Source organism: Heptranchias perlo, chromosome 5, assembly GCF_035084215.1.
Source record: "Heptranchias perlo isolate sHepPer1 chromosome 5, sHepPer1.hap1, whole genome shotgun sequence".
Taxonomy (NCBI): Eukaryota; Metazoa; Chordata; class Chondrichthyes; order Hexanchiformes; family Hexanchidae; genus Heptranchias; species Heptranchias perlo.
Window position 1 is genome coordinate 132020057 of NC_090329.1, and position 23813 is coordinate 132043869.

Below are 23813 nucleotides of genomic sequence, written 5' to 3' on the forward strand. Positions count from 1 at the left end.
TTCTTGCCTGTCGCTGTCAAAGTCACCAGTGCCCTCAACAACTTCTCCTCCGGATCCTTCCAGGGTGCCACCGGGGACATTGCCGGCGACTCTCAGTCATCTGCATAAAAGAGCCCTGCAAATACACTTACACCCACTCTGCAGTGACCCAATGGGTGGCATCAGGTGTGGGTCTTCATGGTGATCCTCAGGAAAGGGAATTATTGCACAAACCAGAGAAGATTTGCAAAGACATGGCAGTAGTGGTGATAACAAATTTTAATGTGGTTGGCAAAACAAACAAAACTAAATGAAAAACATGACATTCTGTCATACACCTTTGTGCATCCCCTTTGTGCTCACAAAACCTTAGCCTTACGTTTACGGGAACCCCTACGTGGTGCTACCCCTGTGGCTTCAGCAGAAGTAGTGGCAGGTTGCTCTTGTCCACGCCCTGACCGATGAGATACTTTGCGTGAACGCCCTCTGGGTTTTGGTGCCTGTGATGGCTCCTCCAATGACTGCTCCACCTGCACCTGTGCAGGGGCAGACTTGGCCACCTGGAGAAGAGGCAGCATTGCGGGTACTGGTTCAGAGGGGGGCAACCGGTGAGACGTGGGAGCGCTTTGAGTGACATCCCCACTTCCATGTCCCCTTTCACCATCATCCCTCTCCTGGGCCAGGCCCACATCACTCCTTCCACCCTGCTGGACGGCCGTTTGGACGACTTGTGTGAAGCCTTGGAAGGCCAGTTGTAATGTATCTGTCACCCTGTTTAAGGCAGCAGAATGTTGCTCGCCCTGAATCCGAACGGCCGTTGTCAGGGCCTGAATGGACTCATTGTTGAGCCGTGCTTGAAGCTCGATGGAGGCTAGCCCATCGCAGACATTCCCGCACCTACCCGCGACACCATCTCAGAGATGCCTTCACGTCCCTGTGACAGTTTCCACTCATGCAGGAGTTGGACTACTCCATCCTCTCCACAATTGTGGAGAGTGCGCGTGGCAACTGTTCCAGTACCTCGGCAATGTGCTGCTGGCCCTCGATGACTCTCCTTTTCATGGCTGGCCCCCAGGGTTCAGCATCTGGGTCCAGCTGAGCAGAGCCTGGAGAAGAGTGCTCCCACCGACGCGGACTCTCCACGGCTGCCCCTGCCACCAGGGTCTGCTCGTGCTCACATGTGCGTGGTGACTCACCATGTGTAAGCCCAACTAACTGAGGACGGCAGGTCCTCTGAGGAATCGCCCTCCGCAGTCACAGCGGTCGCAGATGGCCCTGCAAGAGAACAGAAAGCAATATTAAGCATGTGGACAGATGTTGAGGTGCTGCAGATGACAAGTGATGTTAAGATCATTCACTATCATGAGTGCTGAATGTTCGATTTCTGTCACCAGCCGCTTGTGCGCTCCCAGTCTCGGCGTCCGCCACAGACAGGCACTTCAGCGTGCAGCTTATTTCTATTGCCTGCTGCTCTGCGTCCGTTACGACCACCTGGTGTGGCGGGCCCCCTCCAGTCCTTGCCCTCTCCTGGGCATTCTGGCATTTCTTCTCCAATCAAGGCAAAACACAGAGCGGCGTGATTGAGTGATGGTTGCATAGTGACCCGCGACATGCATTGATGTGGGTGGGGGTGACCGTGAGGGAGATGCATGGGAGGGTGCGTGTGAGACACAGCCATGAGATTGTATGAGGATTGGGTTGCATAGTAGTGTTCAAATGGGAACTGGGTCGGTGAGTAAGTGCAGGCAAGGTGAGGATGGTGGTTGAGTGGATGTGAGGAGTGATGCGAGAGCGTTGTGGTGGCAGTGCAGAAGGAGTTGTGTGGTGGTGGAGGTGATGTGGAAGACGGAGTGTGGGAGAATGCATAAGTATACTCACTTTGGCTGACCTGGTTAGGTCATTAAAGCGCTTCCTGCACTGGACCCAGGTTCGGCCGACATTGCTGCTGCTGCTGACCTCCTCGGTCACTTCTTGGTGGCAGAGGCAGGCCACTTCCTCCCATCTGATGGGAAAAATGTTTCCCTCCTCCTCCTCACCCCATCGAGCAGCACCTGGAGTGAGAAGTCAAACAACCTGGGAGCAGCCTTGCCTCTGGCCTGCTCCATTCTATTATTTTGGTTCTTTGTTGCAGGATGAACATTGGAGGACTGCCCCTTTAAATAGGGCTCCTCCTGCTGACAGCCTGTGATGCGGGTGCGCAGTGCGCCCGCTGCGCAGGTCTGCAACGGGAAACCCGGAAGCATGCGTAAGTACTTTCAATTAGGCTGCGATTGTGTGCGGAGCACCCCGATTTCACTGGGCGCGTTATTCATGCGCCCAATCGACCCCCGGCTGCCAACCCACCTCCCTCCTAATATCGGGCCCTTATAGTCTGAATAGCACAACAGCTTAAGCAACAAGGTGTCACAAAGTAGGTCTGAGGAACAATGGGGGCCATCTCTGACGATAACATTATGGGCTGGATTTTGGTGTAAAAATAATGGTCAGACTAACACTGTTATTCATTTGCAAATCGGACAGTAATTTCCGGCGACTGCACATGCGCAGTTAAACTCAGAAATCCGAGATGCGATGGTCCTCCAAAAGCTACGTGAAAACGGCATCTCGCCGTCTGACTCACCATTCAAATTTATTGAACGGCGTGAAGTTCATGTACTTACCTCATGGATACGGACTAAACTCGCCAAAAAAAGTGAAGTCAAGTCATTTCAATTCTAATTATCCTTTTATAGAATCATAGAATAAAATCATAGAAAGCTTACAGCACAGAAGGAGGCCATTGGGCCCATCAACTCCGCGCCGGCTGTATGCAAGAGCAATCCAGCTAGTCCCACGCCCCCGCCCTATCCCCATAGCCCCGCAAATTTTTTCCTTTCAAGTACTTATCCAGTTCCCTTTTGAAGGCCATGATTGAATCTGCCTCCACCACCCCCTCGGGCAGTGTATTCCAGATCCTAACCACTCGCTGTGTAAAAACGTTTTCCCTCATGTTCCCTTTGGTTCTTTTGCCAATCACTTTAAATCTAGGTCCTCTGGTTCTTGACCCTTCCGCCAATGGGAACAGTTTCTCTTGATCTACTTTGTCTAGACCCTTCATGATTTTGAATATCTCTATCAAATCTCCTCACAACTGTCTCTGTTCCAAGCAGAAAAACCCCAGCTTCTCCAGTCTATCCACGTAACTAAAGTCCCTCATCCCTGGAAACATTCCAGTAAATCTCTTCTGCACCCTCTCTTCATCCTTCACATCTTTCCTAAAGTGCGGGGCCCAGAACGGGACACAATACTCCAGTTGTGGCCGAACCAGTGTTTTATAAAGGTTCATCATGACTTCCATACTTTTGTACTCTTTGTCTCTCTTTATAAAGCCCAGGATCCTGTATGCTTTTTTAACCGGTTTTTCAACCTGCCCTGCCACCTTCAATGATTTGTGCACATATACCACCAGATCTCTCTGTTCCTCTACCCCTTTTAGAGTTGTGCCCTATAGTTTATATTGCCTCTCCTTGTTCTTCCTACCGAAATGTATCACTTCGCATTTTTCTGCATTAAATTTAATCTGCCTCGTGTCCACCCATGCCACCAGCCTGTCTATATCCTCTTGAAGTTTATCACTATCCTCCTCACTGTTGACTGCACTTCCAGGTTTTGTGTCATCTGCAAATTTTGAAATTATGCCGTGTACACTCAAGTCCAAGTCATTAATATATATCTAGAAAAGCAGTGGTCCCAGCACTGACCCCTGGGGAAAACCACTGTACACCTCCCTCCAGTCCGAAAAACAACCGTTCACCATTACTCTGTTTCCCGTCCCTTAGCCAATTCTGTATCCATGTTGCTACTGCCCTCTTTATTCCATGGGCCGCAATCTTGATGATGAGCCTACCATGCAACACTTTATCAAACGCCTTTTTAAAGTCCATATACACCACATCAACTGCATTGCCCTCATCTACCCACACTATTACCTCATCAAAACTCAATCAGATTAGTTAAACAAGATTTGCCTTTAACAAATCTGTGCTGGCTTTCCCTAATCAATCCACACTCATCCAAGTGACTGTTAATTCTGTCCCGCATTATTGTTTCTAAAAGTTTCCCCACCACCGAGGTTAAACTGACTGGCCTATAGTTGCTGGGTTTATCCTGACATCCTTTTTTGAACAAGGGTGTAACATTTGCAATTCTCCAGTCCTCTGGCACCACCCCCATATCTATGGATGTTTGGAAGATTATGGCCAGTACCTCCGCAATTTCAACCCTTACTTCCCTCAGCAACCTAGGATGCATCCCATCCGGACTGGGTGACTTATCTACTTTAAGTACTGCTAGCCTTTCAAGTACCTCTTCTTTATCAATTTTTAGCTCATCCAGTATCTCAACTATATCCTCCTTTACCAAGACTCTGGCAGCATCTTCTTCCTTGGTAAAGACAGATGCAAAGCACTCATTTAGTACCTCAGCCATCCCCTCTGCCTCATGAGTAGATCTCCTTTACGGTCCCTAATCAGCCCCACCCCTCCTCTTACTACCCGTTTACTGTTTACATGCCTGTAGAAGACTTTTGGATTCCCTTTTATGTTGGCTGCCAGTCTATTCTAATACTTTCTCTGTTTGCCCCTCTTATTTCCCTTTTCACTTCCCCTCTGAACTTTCTATATTCTGCCTGGTTCTCACTTGTGTTATCAACCTGACATCTGTCTTATGCCCCTTTTTTCCGTTTCATCTTACTCACTATATCTTTTGTATCCAAGGAGCTCTGGCTTTAGTTGTCCTCTGCCTCATGGGAATGTGCCTAGACTGTACCCGAACCATCTCCTCTTTAAAGGCCGCCCACTGTTCAATTACAGTTTTGCTTGCCAATCGTTGATTCCAATTTACCCGGGCCAGATCTGTTCTCATCCCATTGAAATTGGCCCTCCTCCAATTGAATATTTTTACTTTAGAATGGTCCTTTTCCATAGCTATTCTAAACCTTATGATACAGGTCACATGAAGATGGTCTGAAGTGTTAGTTGGTTCATCAACTGAAGGCCTTTATTTACAACCTCAAACATCTTGGGCCAGATTTTACTGTGAACCTTAACAGCATGGTAAGTCTTAATTACTGCCAAATAACCACTTTGGCACTGAAAATTAATCTTTACAAGTGTGGCGTCTCAGTCCTTCAGATTTTAATTATTTTGGACTTTAAAAAAATGTAAATACATTTTTTCTTTACTTTTTCTTTCTGTCTCTTAATTCAGTCTTTCTTTCCATCTCTTTATTTCATTTTCTGTACCTGATTTGACATTGAATTCACTACTCTAAATTACATTTCCTCGTTCTGAATGCACTGCTCATTAACAATTCTTCAATCTAATTGATTAAATGGATAGATAGCTGCTTGCCCTGTTCACACAGGTCCCAGATGCTCTGTGGAGGGCCCTGTGCTTTTTGGATCTCTAATTTACAGGAACTTGCTGTACAAAATCTATGGGAACATGCATTTGCCGCTCACAGTAAAATCTGGCCCAAGATGTTCGAGGCTTAAATAAAGGCCTCCAGTTGATTAACCAACTAACTCTTCAGACCATCATTATCTGGCCAGACACTTGTCCATTCTGAAGTGATTTTGTGTGACTTTGAAATGTTAACCCCTTACCTGCTGCTTCTAGCTGTGCAAATTATGTTAAAAAATTGAATAAAGCTAAAAATACATGGGCCCCGATACTAATGGGGAGGGAGCAGGGAAGCATGGTAGAGTGTGGAAAACCCAGCAAGGCCGGGCCTTAGCGGCAGGACCTCATTTAAATAACATGCTGCTGTCTCCACTGACGGGCAGCCAGATTGATAGCCTGGTGGGCAGGCGGGAGCACAGACGAACGGCAGGAGGCCGCAGCCAGGGACCCATGGGGACGGTCCCCAGCTATTAGTGGGGGGGAAAGTTCAGGGCTGCAATCAGGACAGGGGTGGGAGGGTGTCTTGCCGTGATCGGGAGGGTGGGGTAGCCCGGTGCAAGGGAGACTCAAGGTTTCCTTGTGAGGCCTGGAGGAGCACTCCTGCCCCTCCTGGCCCACAAGAAAACCTGAAAAATAAATGTTAAACTTAGGTCCTGGGCCTCTTCTGATGGAGGATCTGACACTGTCCACCTGCTCAGGCTTCTGGTTGATATTACAGATCGGGTCTTGACATAATCGGACCTGATCGGCATATTTAAAACAGGACTCCACTTCCTTCCTGCGGGTGTCTGTTAATCTGCTCAAAGGAGTAGGTTATTATGGGGACATAGCGGGAAGGAAGAGTATCAGTGGTGGTAACTGGCACCCGTTATCTTAACTGTCCCCCCTCGCCCGGTTTCCTCCAGGTGGGGACAGTTAAAATCGGGGCCATTGTTTTCACAATGATTTTGGCTGGTGAAACAAGAAAATGATTGCCCATATCATCCACTCTCAAGTGTGCTCTATCGGTAATCGTAGACTTTGTCTCAGTAAAACAATTACAACATATTTAATTGTGTAGATATGTTTATCTTTTTAATTGTGGATCTAGATTCAATGTCTTTTTATAGATAGAAAATAGGAGCAGGAGTAGGCCATTCGGCCCTTCGAGCCTGCTCCGCCATTCAATATGATCATGGCTGATCTTCCATCTCAATACCATATTCCCGCTCTCTCCCCGTACCCCTTGATGCCTTCTGTGTCTAGAAATCTATCTAGCTCCTTCTTAAATAAATTCAGTGACTTGGCCTCCACAGCCTTCTGTGGTAGAGAATTTCATGGGTTCACCACCCTCAGTGAAGAAATTTCTCCTCATCTCAGTCCTAAATGTCCTACCCCGTATCCTGAGACTGTGACCCCTCGTTCTGGACCCCCCAGCCAGGGGAAACATCCTCCCTGAATCCAGTCTGTCCAGTCCTGTCAGAATTTCATGTTTCAATAAGCTCCCCTCTCATTCTTCTAAACTCTAGTGAATACAGGCCGAGTCGACCCAATCCCTCATACGACAGCCCTGCCATTCCAGGGACCAGTCTGGTGAACCTTCGCTGCACTCCCTCTATGGCAAGTATATCCTTTCTTAGGTAAGGAGACCAAAACTGCACACAATACTCCAGGTGTGGTCTCACCAAGGCCCTGTATAACTGCAGTAAGACATCCTTGCTCCTGTACTTAAATCCTCTTGCAATAAAGGCCAACATACCATTTGCCTTCCGAACTGCTTGCTGCACCTGCATGTTTGCTTTTAGTGACTGGTGTACAAGGACACCCAGGTCCCTTTGTACATCAACATTCCCCAATCTATCACCATTTAAATAATACTCTGCCTTTCTGTTTTTCCTTCTGAAGTAAATAACTTCACATTTATCCACATTATACTGCATCTGCCATGTATTTGCCCACTCACTCAACTTGTCGAAATCGCCCTGAAGCCTCTTTGCGTCCTCCTCACAACTCACGATCCTGCCTAGTTTTGTGTCGTCAGCAAACTTGGAAATATTACATTTGGTTCCCTCATCCAAATCTTGAATTAAAACTTCACCTAGTTTGAGTTCTTCTTTTGGAATATACGTAACATCTCAGAACTTGAGCAATTTCTCTCACCTGTCTATCTGGCACCATCATGGCTACTGTTCTAAATTGAATTTTTAGATTTTCTGGCAGTTCTTGACGCCCTGCATATCCAGGATTCTGCAAGGGACGAAGGTGGAAAAAAAATTAACTTTCAGAACTGTTTGACAGAAAGACAACTGAAGTGACTTCCTTAATCTGACATTCCTTCATTGACCCATTCCTAACCTCAGAGAAGATTAAGAGATAGGTTTTTGTGTTTGCTGCCTGGTTTTAAGGGATTACCTAGGCAGAGCATAGAGAGAAAAGTTTGGCAGGGAGATTCACATAGCTGTAATGGAGCAGGCCTTATTTCCCATCCATCAATTTAAATAGGAGGAAAATCGGATGGCCTCTGTTACAGTGCGCTCCGCCCAAACAACATTTTACAGGTGGTAAAGACAATAATCTACCCAAATGCATTTATTTTTCACCATAACATCCAGTATTATTCATGGATATTCAAGTAAGGCTGCGGACAATGGAAGGGAATTTTTTTTTTTGCAAGGGTACTGGGCATATGTGCAGTTAACTGCTGTGCATGGGATATCAGAGAGACTTAAGTGAAGGTTACTGAGAGCTTGCTTTATAGCTTTTGCATCGAATGCAAATAAAAATCAGGAGAGATATAAAACGGGTTGCCGACTCACTATCATTCGTTTTACACTGTCACACAAAGTCAAGATCTACCCCAATTGGACAAAGCAAAGAAAACTCATTCAAGCTGTATCCTTTTTGCTTACTTACCATTGTGATAAAAATGCCAAACTCTGGATTAAGTGACACACTATCTCCATCGGTGAAGATAAATTTTTTTTTCCTTTCTTTCCTTGCTATGAGAATAATATAAATCTGTTGCGCTGCTACAGATAATACAGGCAGTTCAATTCGATTAAATTCATCAAAGCAGCCCCAGGAACCAGACTGTGCCAAACCTAGCAAAAAAAAATGTAAAAGTACCAAGCAATACAATTTTATATTAATTCATAAACTAATTTAGAAAAACTTGGCAACTAGTTACCTATCAGCAAAAGCCTTTAATTAACTGGTTGACACTCTATCTGATCATTTCATTTGAATTTAGTTGTTTTCAACATTTTTAAATGATCACGTTAAAATCCTTTGAGCAGCTGGATTACCACTGAGCAGTGGGAAGTGAGTTCTAGCCCATTTTCTGAGCACCTGGGGCTCGATTTTACCAGCAGATTCCGGGTGCGTTCCCGGCGGGGGGGGGGGCGTCGAAAATCGCGATATCCAGGTGCGTCACCGGATCGCGCCTCGATCCCGCCCACTTCCGGGTTCCGCGCTGACGTACGGGGGTGCGTGCGCAGCCCCCGCTGGTGGGAATCCCGCAGGCAATTAAAGCCAGCGGGATGCCACTTGAGTGTATTTACCTTGCTTGTTGAGGTCATTAAATGACCTGATGCAGCTGTCTTAATAGGAAGTGTGGGATTTTACCTTCAACCGAGACTGTTTCACACACTGGGGGAAACAGTCTCACTCCAACCGGACGTGTTGCAGCCAGCAGCCTGTGGCAGCTGCCAAGGTGCACTCCACAGGGGGGGGGAGAGCCCTCACCCACGCAGGAGGCCACCGCGTCACATAGGGCAACCCCTGCCCTCCACCACCCCCCTCCAAGCCAGAGGAAACACCGACGTGAAACCGCAGCCCCACTGCGAGGAAACACCTACCTACCCTGCACAACCCCTCAGACCAACACCTGCCAGATGGGTGGTGCATTGACATCCTTGGAGGACGAACAGCATGACCAGCCCCAGCAGCCTCGCAGTCCACGCCGTCCGCCTCAGCGACGTGGAGCCCCCCAACACGGTGCTGTGGCACACCCACCTGCACAGCAGGAGGGAGGGCAACCGCAGAGAGAGATGCATCGCAGGAGGCACTACCCTCCGCACAGGGTCTACAGACCGAGGCTCAGCTTCATGGACCTCTCCGAGGAGCAGTGCATACGGCGGCTCAGAGTCAATCGCCAGGTAGTCGCCGACATCTGCAGCCTCCTTAACGACGAGCTGCTCCCGGATGGACCAAGCAGCATCTTCTTACCTGTCGCCTTCAAAGTCACCACTGCCCTCAACTTCTTCGCATCCGGATCCTTCCAGGGTGCCACCGGGGACATCACCGGGGTCTATCAGTCGTCTGCACACAAGTGCATAAGGCAGGTCACCGATGGGTTGTTCCGCAGGGCCTCGCACTACATCAACCTCGCCATGGACGTGCGCAGCCAGATGGAGAGGGCGGTTGGATTCCATGCCATGGCTGGCTTCCCACGGGTACAGGGTGTAATCGACTGCACCCACATCGCAATACGGGCACCTCCGCATGAGCCAGGGCTGTTCATCAACAGGAAGGGGTATCACTCCATGAACGCGCAGCTCATCTGTGACCACCGCCAGAGATTCCTACATGTGTGCGCCAGATACCCCGGCAGCCTTCGTCCTCAGGGAGTCCACCATCCCGCCCCTCTTCCATACACCCAACACCGGCAACGGCTGGCTCCTCGGCGACAAGGGGTATCCCCTACACACGTGGCTCATGACACCTCTGAGGAACCCCATCACCGAGCCGGAGCGTCGGTACAATGACAGCCACACTGCTACCAGGTCTACAATTGAGCAGACCATAGGGCTGCTCAAGATGCGCTTCAGGTGCCTTGATCGTTCCGGGGGAGTGCTCCAATACACACCATTCAGAGTGGGACGAATCATAGTTGTCTGCTGTGCCCTGCACAACATGGCCCAACAGAGAGGGGTGCCGCTGGAGGAGGCCCCATCCACACCCGCCACCCACATTGAGGACGGCGAAGAGGACGAGGAGGTGGAGGTGGAGGAGGAGGTGGAGGAGGAGGAGGGGGAGGAGGAGGACGCGCCAGAGGATGATGTACGACCCATGCGCTGAACACCGGCTCACCGGGATGCTCGCCGGGCCAGGGAGGCACTCATATGTCAACGGTTCTCCTAGTCAGACAGTGCGAGGCGTTCGCATCTCCTCACCTGCACATGCGAGGGGCCATACCAGCCCCCTCCACTGAAGAATGTTGCCAGTACTCCTGCACCCACAGCAGTGTGCCCAATGGGCGGCAGCAGGTGTTCGCCGTCATGATGGGCTGCACGGAACGCACCTATTGCACAGGCCGCAGAAGAATGGACGAGAGGTGGCAGGAGTGGTGAGAACGATAGTGTTTAATATGTACATGGTGCAATACGATAAACAAAAAGTGTACAAATTAACAGACACCCTGGTGCATTCCCTTTGTGCTTATAACACCTTTGGCTTTTGTTTCCGGGTACCCCTATGTGGTGCTACCCCTGTGGCTCCAGCAGAGGTAGTGGCAGGTTGCTCCTGTTCTTGCCCTGACCGGGTAGATGCTTTGGGCCGACGGCCCCTGGGTTTCGGTGCCCGTGAGGGCACCTCCACAGACTGCTCCTCCTGCACCTGTGCAGGGGCAGACTCGGCCAGCTGGAGAGGAGGCACCATTGCGGGTACTGGTTGAAAGGGGGGCAACGGGTGGGACGTGGGGGCACCTTGAGAAGCGTCCCCGCTTCCATGTTCTCGTTCACCATCATCCCTCTCGTGGCCTCGGCCCACATCACCCCTTCCACCCTGCTGGACGACAGTTTGGATGGCATGTGTGAGGCCTTGCAAGGCCACCCCTAGTGTATCCGTCAGCCTGTTTATGGCGGCGGAATGTTGCTCACCCTGAATCCGTACAGCCGTTGTCAGGGCATGCACGGACTCGATGTGGAGCTGTGCGTGACGCTCGAGGGAGGCTAGCCTGTCCTCCACCGCAGACGCTCCCGCACCTACCCGCGACACTGTGTCGCCAGTACCCTCCTGTACCTGCGCCACCAATGCCCGCATGCAGGAGTTGGACTCCTCCATCACCTGCGCAATTGTGGACAATGCGCGCGGCACCTCTCGAAGTACCTCGGCAATTATCTAGTGCCCCTCGACGACTCTCCTTTTGACTGGTGGCCCCCTGGGTTCAGCATCTGGGTCCGGCTGAGCAGAGCCTGGAGATGAGTGCTCCCACCGACGCGGACCCTCCGCGGCTGCCCCTGCCACCAGGGTCTGCTCATGCTCACACGTGCGCGGTGAATCACCAAGTGCAACCCCAACTAGTTGGCGAGGGGGACCCACTGAGGTGCATGTCTCTGCGCTGGTGGATGGTTGGCTCATATGTGACGATGCACCCTCAGAGACCGGCATGTCCTCTGAGGAATCGCCCTCCTCGCACACAGCGCTCGCAGACGGCCCTGCAAGAGAACAGAGGGCACTATGAGGCATGTGCACAAACGTTACGGTGCGCCTGATGCCAGGTGATGATACGGTCACTCGCGATCATGAGTGTTGAGTGTCAGCTTTCCCTTACCGGCCATTTCTGCAGCGCCAGACTCGCCATCCGCAACAGAGAGGCAATGTTGCGTGCCGGCGAGGTCGAGCGCCTCCACCTCTGCATCCGTCAGTTCGACCACATGCGGCGGGCCCCCTCCGGTGCGGGCCCTTTCTCGGTTGTTCTTGCATCTCTTCTCCTGTCAGGGCAAAACACAGATATGTGAGTGAGTGCATATTGCATAGTGAGACGCATCAAGCATCGGTGTGGGTGGGTTGAGCGTGGGGCAGATGGATGGGAGGATGCGTGTGCCACATGCCCATCCCATTGCATGGGGATTGGGGTGTGTGGTAGTGTTTGGGTGGGGACAGGGCCGGTGGGTACTCGCTGGCACGGTGAGGATGGTGAGTGAGTGGCTGTGAGGATTGCTGCAGGAGCGCTGTGGTGGCTCTGCAGGAGGGGTTGTGATATGTTTGGCGTGATGGTGGGGACGGGTTGTGGGAGGGTGTGTTGGTGTACTCACCTTGCCGGACCTAGTGAGGTCATTGAACCGCTTGCGGCACTGCTCCCATGTCCTGGGAGTGTTGGCCATGCTGCTGACCTCCGCCACCACCTCTGCCCATGCCTTCCTGGTGATGGAGCCAGGTCACTTGCGTCCGTCCGCCGGGAACAGCGTGTCCCACCTCCTCCTCACACCCTCCAGCAGCAGCTGCAGCGCGTGGTCGGAGAAGCGTGGCGCAGCCTTGCCCCTGGGTTGCGCCATCCTGTGTTGCCTCTTGCTTGCAGCAGGAGGGGCTTTGGGGGACTGCCCCTTTAAGTGGAGCTCCTCCATCGTGAAAACGGTAGTGCGCATGCGCAGCCCGCCGGCACGCAGCTGGGGAGCGGAGAACCCGGAACCACGGCTTAATGTGATCAATTATCCCGCGATCGCGCGGGGGGCGCACTCAATTAACCGTCCGTGTTTTCCACGCTCCTGAAGGACCACCCGCTGGGAACCCGCAGGCCTGCTAAAATCGGGCACCTGATCTATAACATTGCTATAGGGAATTGACAGGTGAAGCCAGGCCTTCATAGGAAGGGAAGGAATATTGGAGGGACAGTATTCCTGTCCTACTCTAGTGCATTTCGTATCATCTAGCCATGTTTCAGAAGCCTTTGGAAAACTCTAATGGAAATAAAGTAAGATTGCTACAAATACAATAAAACATAAGAAAACACCTTAAACACACCTAAAATAAGTCCATTTCTAATTTGTAAAACACACAAAACAATGAAACAGGCAAAAGCCAGTTGGCCCATTGAGTCCACTTGCTCCTAACGTACAATTTCTGTGGATAACGATATAACAGATAAAATGTGCAAAAAAGCTGGCATTTTAAAATTATTTCACCATTACAACAGCTAATGTATCTTTTTACTTTCCTCTGTATAAAGCTTTCAGACCAAGCTGCCATTTGCCAGTAAAAGCTATCCAGCAAGATTCAACTGTCTCACTATCTGGGTCCAAGTGTAATGCAATGCATTTGTAAGATGGTAGGGTTGCATACATTAATGAAGCTCAAACAAAAGTGTTGATTTGATCAGTGCATAGGAAACAGATAGCGTTTTATTTCTCCCCGTGTAAGACAGGCTGCTCTTACCTTTCATTTGCACAGGGATATAGATAGGTTAAGTGAGTGGGCAAAAATTTGGCAGATGGAGTATAATGTGGGAAAATGTGAACTTGTCCACTTTGGCAGGAGGAAGAGAAAAGCAGTTTATTATTTAAATGGAGACAGATTGCAGAACTCTGAGATACAGAGGGATCTGGGTGTCCTAGTACATGAATCACAAAAAGTTAGTATGCAGGTACAGCAAGTGATTAGGAAGGCAAATGAAATGTTGTCATTTATTGCAAGGGGAATGGAATATAAAAGTAGAGATGTTTTGCTACAGTTGTACAGGGCATTAGTGAGACCACATCGAGAATACTGTGTGCAGTTTTGGTCTCCTTATTGAAGAAAGGACATAATTGCTTTAGAGGTAGTTCAGAGAAGGTTCAATCGACTGATTCCTGGGATGAGGGGGTTATCTTATGAGGAAAGATTGGACAAGTTGGGCCTGTATACATTGGAGTTTAGAAGAATGAGAGGTGATCTTACTGAAACATTTAAGATCCTGAGGGGACTAGAAGGAGTAGATGCTGAGGGGATGTTTCCCCTTATGGGAGAGACTAGAACTAGGGGCCACAGTTTAAAAATAAGGGGTCTCCCATTTAAGACGGAAATGAGGAGAATTTTTTTCTCTCAGAGGGTCGTGAGTCTGTGGAACTCCCTTTCCCAGAGAACGGTGGAGGCAGGGTCATTGAATATTTTAAGGCTGAGTTAGATAGATTCCTGATTAACAACGGAGTCAAAGGTTATTGTAGGTAGACGGGAAAGTAGGGTTGTGTAAGATTCTCAAAATTCACAGATCCCCCAAAACTCGGAGACAAACCCTAAAGAAAAGGACTTTGGACTCTTTTCTAATCATTTCAGAGTGGCTCACACACGCGCCGCACCAGGAAGCATCAAGCAGGGAAAAGTACCTTTCGAGGAATCCACGTCCTTTAAGGGACTCGCTTCCTCGTAGGGGTGACTGTAAGAATTCTGGGAATTCACCTTTCCCCTGAGTATGGAAAAACTTTGGCCATTGACTGAAATCCTAAGATGGAAGGATAGGTGAGAGGTCACCAGGCGAATCCATAACACACACATGGAATGTGGGAGAATTACTGCTTCAGACATGTCTCTGTTTTAATGCAAAACCTACAGCAGGGGGTCGACACTCAGCACTAATTCGAAAGGCAGTAGGCCATTGAAAGAGGCAACTGCTCCAGACATGGTGGGGCCATGTTTTTGTTTTAAAGCAAAACCTATCAACACCTAGGACGTTGGATACAAAAGGAAGCCTTGTGTGACAAGCTCTAAAAATCGGAATTAACAATGACCCATCGGGAGAAGCAATTGCAACATGATGAGGGACCATCAAAAAGCCATCAAAGATTCTTAAGGACTTTGGTAAGAACTGTTTAAACTGACATGAAGTGTCTTTTTTTAAAAGTGTCGAAGACCATTGTAAGGGAGGGATACACAAGTGGAAACTCGAAACCTCTCTCTCTCTCTGGTTCTTGCTGGCTGCTTGTCTTGTTCTGCCTGTCTCTGGAAGGAAGAGCTGCTTCCAGAGAACAACAATACAGATTATACAACAACAGGAAAGCGATTCGACTAGGAAGGTCAGCAGCTCTAGAAGCAGGCCGACACACAAGAAGAAACCAGAGCAACAGCCCCAGTGACCATCAGACACCTCGCGGCAACAAGGGCCTGACGAAACAACCAACTGAATATTACCACCAACCAACCGGGTAATATTGAGCCACCGCGACCAAAGAAAACCAACTCAGGAGAAAACCAAAGATCCGCAAAGTTTCCACTCTACGATCTATTCCTGACTTAACCTCTGGGTGAATTACTGTCAAGGATTTGTTTGATGAGCATTATCTCTGGCCCTTTAGAGTCCAATTTAGCTAGTACAGTGGGATTGGGAGGGGTGAGGTATCTTTTTACTGTAATTTCCCTCGTGTGTACCGAAGTGTTCCCCATTTTATTAGAGTGTTAAGATTGTTGTGTTGTATTTTCTTTCTTGAATAAAGGTCAAAGTTTCTTGCACCAAAACCAGTTGTCTGCTGCACTTTGTCACAACCCCCAAATAAGTCCAAGGTCTCGAAAACAGGGAGTGGGAGCGATTCGGACCGCTCAGAAGTCAGAGGTGAAGCTGACACACACCACCACCCCCTACAGTTGAGGTCACAATCAGAACAGCCATGATCTTATCAAATGGCAGAGCAGGCTCGAGGGGCCGAATAGCCTACTCCTGCTCTTAATTCGTATGTTTGTATGTTGTGTGCACTCACCGACAGAATGGTTACAGTATGAACCAAAACAAAAATCAGAAAGGAGATTTTCCCAGGTTTCCGTTGCCCCAGGGCAGTAAAATCAGTCCCCATATTTTTTTCTGATGTGGGAAAGTGTGTTTTTACACATTACTTGGCCATGTACAGTGTATAAACACAAATTTGTGTCTAGAAGTCTTTGCAAAAAAGAAATCCACCGAAAACATTAGTTATACATATGCATAGGAACAGAAGTAGGCCATTCAGCCCCTCGAGCCTGTAACACCATTCAATTGGATCATGGATGATCTGTATCGTAACTCCATCTACCTGTCTTGGTTCCATAACCCTTAATACCTTTGCCTAACAAAAATCTATCAATCTCAGTTTTGAAATTTTCAATTGACCCCCAGTCTCAACAGCTTTTTGGAGGAGAGTTCCAGTTTTCCAGTATCCTTTGTGTGAAGAAGTGCTTCCTGACATCACCTCTGGATGGCCTAGCTCTAATTTTAAGGTTATGCCCCCATGTTCTGGACTCCCTCACAGGAAGAAATAGTTTCTCTCTATTTACCCTATCAACTCCTTTGATCATTTTAAACACCTCAATTAGATCACCCCTTAATCTTCTATATTGAAGGGAATACAAGCCTATTTGATGCCATCCTTGTAATTTAACCCTTTTAGCCCCCGTATAATTCTGGGTGAATCTGCACTGCACCCCCTTCAAGGCCAATATATCCTTCCTGATGTGCGGTGCCCAGAACTGCAGTATTCCACATGGAATCCATTAGCCTTTTTAATTATTTTTTGTACCTGTTCACTTGCTTTTAGTGATTGCTGTGCTTGGACCCCCAAATCTTTCTGCTCATCCACAGTCCCTACCTTCTCACCATTGAGAAAATACTCTGATCTATTGTTCTTAGGTCCATAGTGAATGGCCTCACACTTCCCCACATTGAACTCCATCTGCCACAGTTATGCCATGTCATAGAAACCCAAAATAAAGCTACCTTTACCAGTGTAAAAGCAAAATACTACTGATGCTGGAAATCTGAAATAAAAACAGAAAATACTGGAAACACTCAGCAGGTCAGGTAGCATCTGTAGAGAAAGAAACAGTTAATGTTTCAAGTCGATGACCTTTCATCAGAACTGGAAGAAGTTAGAGATTTAACAGATTATAAGAAAGTATAGAGCCAGGCAAAGGGGGGAAGGGGAGGATAGAACAAAGGGGAAGGTCTGTGATAAGGTGGAGGGTAGAAGTGATTCAATGACAAAAGGGATGATGGTGCAAAGCAAAAGGGGGTGGTAATGGGACAAGTAATAAAACAAAAGATGGATTGAGAGGAGGTGCAAATGGTTACAGCAGAACCATTATCAGTATCTGCTGTCCGAGAAAATGGGAGCAGTGGTTCTGATCTAAAGTTGTTGAACAGAATGGCCTGGTATTTGATCCAAAAATAAGACCGAACAGCGCTCATCGTTATTTCAGGGCAAATGGAAGAGCAACTTCCGGATAGCGCACATGTGCAGTCAAGCTCGGAAATCTGGAAGTTGCTCTTCCAGATGCCCTGCTCCTCCGAAAGCTGTGCAGGAAGGACAGATCGCTGGCTGGATCCCCGTTGGAATGAATGGACCAGCGCAAAATTGCTCCCCTCCCCAGCTGGAAACGAATTAATCTACACAGAAAAAGGTACACTCGTTTTTTTTTAGTTTTAAAAGCTTAGTTTTAAAAGCTAACTTTTAATGGCGTGGTAAATCTTAATGACCGCCAAACAACCTCACTGGCACTGAAAATTAACTATTAAAAATGTGGAGTCTCATTCCTTCCGAGATCAATTGTTGTTGGAGGTTTAAAAAAAAACTTTTAAATTTTGATTTTTGTACAATTTATTTCTGTCTCTTTTATCTCTGTCTTTTAATTAAATATTTATGACCCTCTCTTTATTTTGTTTTCTCGAACTGACTTTACATTGTATTTACTGTTGCAGCTTGCACTTCTTGGTTTTCACTATGCGCGGCTTGTTAAGGATGCTTCATCTGATTGATTGCGGGGACAGAAAGTTCCTTTCCCTGCTCACAGATGCCCGGGAGAAGATGCTGCACTTTTTTCAACTCTCCATTGCAGCAAGTTGGCGCTCAGAAGCCCGTGGATAGTTTGTAGTTAAGTTTAAATCTAACGAGCGGCGGGCACCTTTAGTTTGCCGCTCAGCGCAAATTCCCAGCCTATGTGAGGCTGGAAGGCTGTAAAGTGAGATGAGGTGCTGCTCCTTGAGCTTGCATTGAGCTTCATTGGAACAGTGTAGGAGGCTGACTTCAGAGAGATCAGAGTGGGAGTGAGATAGAGAATTAAAGTGCCAAGCGACCGGAAGCTCAGGGTCACGCTTGTGGACTGAACAGAAGTCTTCAGCAAAGCAATCAGCCAATTTGTGCTGGTCTTCCCAGTGAAGAAGAGACCACATTGTGAGCAGCGAATACAGTATACATCTACTAATATGTTGGTTATTCAGGAGAATTCTAATATGGTCACATGGACTCTGCCTTCACCTTACATATGATAATTTACTTTTGCTTTTTCATATACTGTTACCGTTACCTTTGTAGATTCTCCCTAATCCTCTGAAATCCATTTGATCTGAACAATTGAACACAACCACATATTTTCCGAGAGCTTTTCCCATGTCCTTCACAGTCTCGGTTTTGCCGGTACCAGCAGGTCCAGCCGGGGCACCTCCCATATTCATCCACAAAGCTTGAGCTAAAGTGATGTAACACCTACAATTGGAACCAAACACACTATTTACCATTAAATCAACAACAATAGCATCATCACAACATAAGAATATAACAAATAGGAACAGCTCTGCAGTCCTGCCACATCCAGTCGTGAATGGTGGGGGACAATTAAACAATTAACGGGAGGAGGAGGCTCCGTGAACATTCCCATTCTCAATGATGGCGGAGTCCAGCACGTGAGTGCAAAAGACAAGGCTGAAGCGTTTGCAACCATCTTCAGCCAGAAGTGCCGAGTGGATGATCCATCTTGGCCTCCATCTGAGATCCCCACCATCACAGAAGCCAGTCTTCAGCCAATTCGATTCACTCCACGAGATAGAACCATAGAAAAAATACAGCACAGAAAGGGGCCATTCGGCCCATCGTGTCCGCGCCGGCTCAAAAAACAACCAGGTGCCCATTCTAATCCCACCTTCCAGCACCCTATCCGTAGCCCTGCAGCTTACAGCAATTTAAGTGCAGGTCCAGGTACTTTTTAAAAGAGTTGTGGGTCATGCCTCTACCACCAATTCGGGCAGCGAATTCCATACACACACCACCCTCAAGTTTTTCCTCATGTCCCCTCTAATATCAATAATATATAATATTTCTTGATATCAAGAAACGGCTGAATGCACTGGATACAGCAGAAGCTATGGTCCCCAACAACATCCCGGCTGTAGAACTGAAGACTTGTGCTTCAGAACTAGCCAAGTTGTTCCAGTACAGCTACAACACTAGCACCAACCCGACAAAGTGGAAAATTGCCCAGATATGTCCTGTACATAAAAAGCAGGACAAATCCAATCCGGCCAATTACCACCCCATCAGTCTACTCTCAATCATCAGCAAAGTGATGGAAGGTGTCATTGACAGTGCTATCAAGCGGCACTTACTCACCAATAACCTGCTCACCAATTCTCAGTTTGGGTTCCTCCAGGACCTCACGGATCCAGACCTCAGAATACTCTCCACTATGAGTGCAGCTCCAACAACACTCAAGAAGATAGACACCATCCAGGACAAAGCAGCCCGCTTGATTGGCACCCCATCCACTACCTTAAACATTCACTCCCTTCACCACCGTGCACCATGGCTGCAGTGTGTACCATTTACAAGATGCACTGCAGCAACTCGCCAAGGCTTCTTCGACAGCACCTCCCGAACCTGCGACCTCTACCACCTAGAAGGACAAGGGCAACAGGCGCATGGGAACACCACGACCTGCACGTTCCCCTCCAAGTCACACACCATCCTGACTTGGAAATAGATTGCCGTTCCTTCATCGTCAGTGGGTCAAAATCCTGGAACTTCCTACCTAACAGCATTGTGGGAGTACCTTCAACACTCGGACTGCAGCGATTCAAGAAGGCAGTTCACCACCACCTTCTCAAGGGCAATTAGGGATGGGCAAAAAATGCTGGCCTTGCCAGCGACGTGCACATCCCATGAATGAATAAAAAAAAGGAGTAGGTCATTCGGCCCCTCAAGCCTTCTCCACCATTCAATAAGATCATGGCTGATCTTCAACCTCAACTCCGCTTTCCCGCCCGATCCCCGTGTCCCTTGATTCCCTTAGAGTCCAAAGATTTGTCGATTGGATTTGTCCTGCTTTATTGATCTCAATGTTGAATATACTCAATGACTGAGCAGCCACAGCCCTCTGGGGTAGAGAATTCCAAAGATTCACAACCCTCTGAGTGAAGAAATTTATCCTCATCTCAGTCTTAAATGGCCGAACCCTTAGCCTGAGACTATGCCCCCTTGTTCTAGACTCTCCAGCCAGGGGAAACAGCCTCACAGCATCGACCTTGTCAAGCCCTCTCAGAATCTTATATGTTTCAATGAGATCACTTCTCATTCTTCTAAACTCCAGAGTATAGGACTACTCTACTCAATCTCTCCACATAGGAAAACCCTCTCATCCCAGGAATCAATCTAGTGAACCTTCGTTGCTCCGCCTACAAGGCAAGGTTATCATTCCTTAGGTAAGGAGACCAATATTGTACACAGTACTCCAGGTGTGGTATCACCAAAGGCCTGGTCAATTGTAGTAAGTACTCTTGTACTCCAACTCCCTTGTAATAAAGGCCAACATACCATTTGCCTTCCTAATTGCTTGCTGTACCTGCATGTTAACTTTCTGTGTTTTGTGTACAAGGACACCCAAATCTCTCTGAATACCAACATTTAATAATTTCTCACCATTTAAAAAATATTCTGTTTTTCTATTCTTCCTACCAAAGTCAATAACCTCACATTTCCCCACATTATACTCCATATGCCACCTTCTTGCCCACTCACTTATCCTGTCTATATCCCTTTGCAGACTCTTAGGGCTCAATTTTCCCAGGAAATTGCGGGTGCGTTGGGGGCTCAGAAAATCGGGGAAATCCCGATCGGGTTTGGAACCCAGCTCCAACCCGCAGACTTCCGGGTTCCCCACGTCACCTCCCGAATGCGGAAGTCCCACCAGCAATTAAAGCCGGCGGGATGAAACTTGACACAGTTGTTGAGGTAGTTTAAACAGTTGAACTACTTAATTTTCTCCATATTGGGGCAGGGGTGCATTTTTGAAGCATCATCAGTGTGTTTCCCTTGCTGTGGGAAACACTCCATGTTGCAACAGACGTGTTTCAGCCAGCAGCCAGTTGCACATTCAAATGCTTCTTTGACAGATGGGGAGAAAAGGTCACTTATTGCAGCAGGGCACTCAGTTCTCTCAGATAAAGTTTTGGCTGCGAGATCTTTGTGATTTCACTGAAAATTCTTAGTTTCCACTCAAAATTCTTCTGTTCAAACATATTTCATAGAATCATAGAATCATAGAAGTTACAACATGGAAACAGGCCCTTCGGCCCAACATGTCCATGTCGCCCAGTTTATACCACTAAGCTAGTCCCAATTGCCTGCACTTGGCCCATATCCCTCTATACCCATCTTACCCATGTAACTGTCCAAATGCTTTTTAAAAGACAAAATTGTACCTGCCTCTACTACTGCCTCTGGCAGCTCGTTCCAGACACTCACCACCCTTTGAGTGAAAAAATTGCCCCTCTGGACCCTTTTGTATCTCTCCCCTCTCACCTTAAATCTATGCCCCCTCGTTATAGACTCCCCTACCTTTGGGAAAAGATTTTGACGATCTACCTTATCTATGCCCCTCATTATTTTATAGACTTCTATAAGATTTAACTACTTTGCGGACCCCCTCAAACTCACACTGTTAGGATGGAGGGTGCCATGCCTGCATTCACCACTACATCCGAGGACAAGCGACATCACCAGCCTCTCCAGGCACAGCATCCACCTCCGCCACCTGTAGCTTCACAACACAGTGCTGCGCCACAGGCACCTGCACAAGAGCACAGAGGGCAACAACAGAGAGAGCAACGTCACAGGAGGCACCACCCTCGCCACAGGGTCTACAAACCGAGGCTCAGCTTCCTGGACCTTTCTGAGGAGCAGAGCATACGGAGGCTCAGAGTCAGTCGTCAGGTAGTCACAGACATCTGCAGCCTCCTTCATGCCGAACTGCTCCCGGCTGGGCCGAGCAGCATCTCCTTACCTGTCGCTGTCAAAGTCACCACTGCTCTCAACTTCTTCGCCTCCGAATCATTCCAGGGTGCCACTGGGGACATCGCTGGGGACTCTCAATCATCTGCTCACAAGTGCATAAGGCAGGTCAGCGACGGCTTGTTTTGCAGGGCCACGCAATACGTCAACTTCCCCATGGATGACCCCAGCCAGACGGAGGGGGCAGTGGGATTCCACTCTGTGGCTGGCTTCCCACGGGTGCAAGGTATAATCGATTGCACCCATTTAGCAATCAGAGCACCTCAACTTGAGCCAGGGCTGCTCATCAACAGGAAGGGGTATCACTCCATTAACACTCAGCTTGTTTGTGACCACCGTAAAAGATTCCTTCACGTGTGCGCCAGATTCCCTGGCAGCTGCGACGATTCCTTCATCCTCCGGGAATCCAACATCCCGCCCCTCTTGCATGCACCGAACACCTGCAAGGACTGGCTCCTCGGGGACAAGGGATACCTCTGCATACGTGGCTCATGACACCTCTGAGGAACCCCATCATCGAGCAACAGTAACGACAGTCACATCGCTACCAGGTCTACAACTGATCATGCTATAGGGACGCTCAATATGCGATTTAGGTGCCTTCATCGTTCTGGGGGAGCGCTTCAATATACACCAGACAGAGTGGGACGCATTATCATAGTATGTTGTGCCGTGCAGAACATGGCACAACAGAGAGGGGTGCCGCTGGAGGAGGCCCCATCAACATCTGCCACCCACATTGAGGAGAAGGAGGCGGAGGAGGAGGAGGAGGAGAAGCAGGGGAAACCCATGGGCAGAGCAGCGGCTCACCTGGCTGCTTGTGAGGCCAGGGAGTCACTGATATGTTGTTGGTTCTCCTAACATCAGAAAGTGTGAAGAGTCCAGTCCTCACACCACCTGGATAGAGCAGCGCCCACACCAGCAACCCCCCAACCCTTCCCTGCATAACAGTCCTGCAACTACACATACACCCACTGTAGAGTGTCGCTGTTCATGGTGAACCTCATGAAAGGGCCCTATTACAAAAGCCAGTCAAGAATGGCCAAGACGTGGCAATAGCGGTGAAAATCATAATATTTAATGTGAGTTTAACAAAAAGCTAATATAAATAAAAAACATGACCAACCGTCAAACACCCTTATGCATCCCCTTTGTGCGTACAAAACCTTCGCCTTTCTCTTCCGACTACTTCTACGTGGTGCATCCCCTGTGGCTGCAGCAGAGGTAGTGGCAAGTTGCTCTTGTTCGTGCCCTGACCACTTAGATACTTTGGGCCTACGCCCTCTGGGTTTCGGTGCCCGTGAGGGCCCCTCCAAAGACTGCTCCACCTGCACTTGTGCAGGGGCAGGCTCGGCCACCTGGAGAGGAGGCAGCATTGAGGGTACTGGTTGAGAGTGGGGAAATGGGTGAGACGTGAGAGCACTTTGAGTGACATACCCACTTCCATGTTCCCTTTCGCCATCATCCCTTCCCTGGGCCAGGCCCACATCACTCCTACCACTCTGCTGGGCAACAATTTGGAGGACATGTGTGAAGCCTTGTAAGGCCAATGTTAGTGTATCTGTCTGCCTGTTTAAGGCGGCAGAATGTTGTTCACTGTGAGTCCGAAGGGCTGTTGTCAGGGCCTGAATGGACTCAC

The 23813-nt window shown here is 48.5% G+C and overlaps 1 protein-coding gene across 1 annotated transcript in view; it reads right to left on the reverse strand.

Annotated features, from left to right (window-relative positions):
• LOC137322209 (dynein axonemal heavy chain 8-like) overlaps window positions 1-23813 on the reverse strand; it is a 1675662-nt gene that overhangs the window by 657040 nt on the left and 994809 nt on the right. Inside the window, exons 51-53 of the mRNA XM_067985325.1 lie at window positions 18420-18598; window positions 8313-8500; window positions 7560-7646 (exon numbers count right to left, since the gene is read on the reverse strand). Coding sequence (XP_067841426.1) covers window positions 7560-7646; window positions 8313-8500; window positions 18420-18598 — 454 coding nt within the window. The remainder of the gene's footprint in view (window positions 1-7559; window positions 7647-8312; window positions 8501-18419; window positions 18599-23813) is intronic.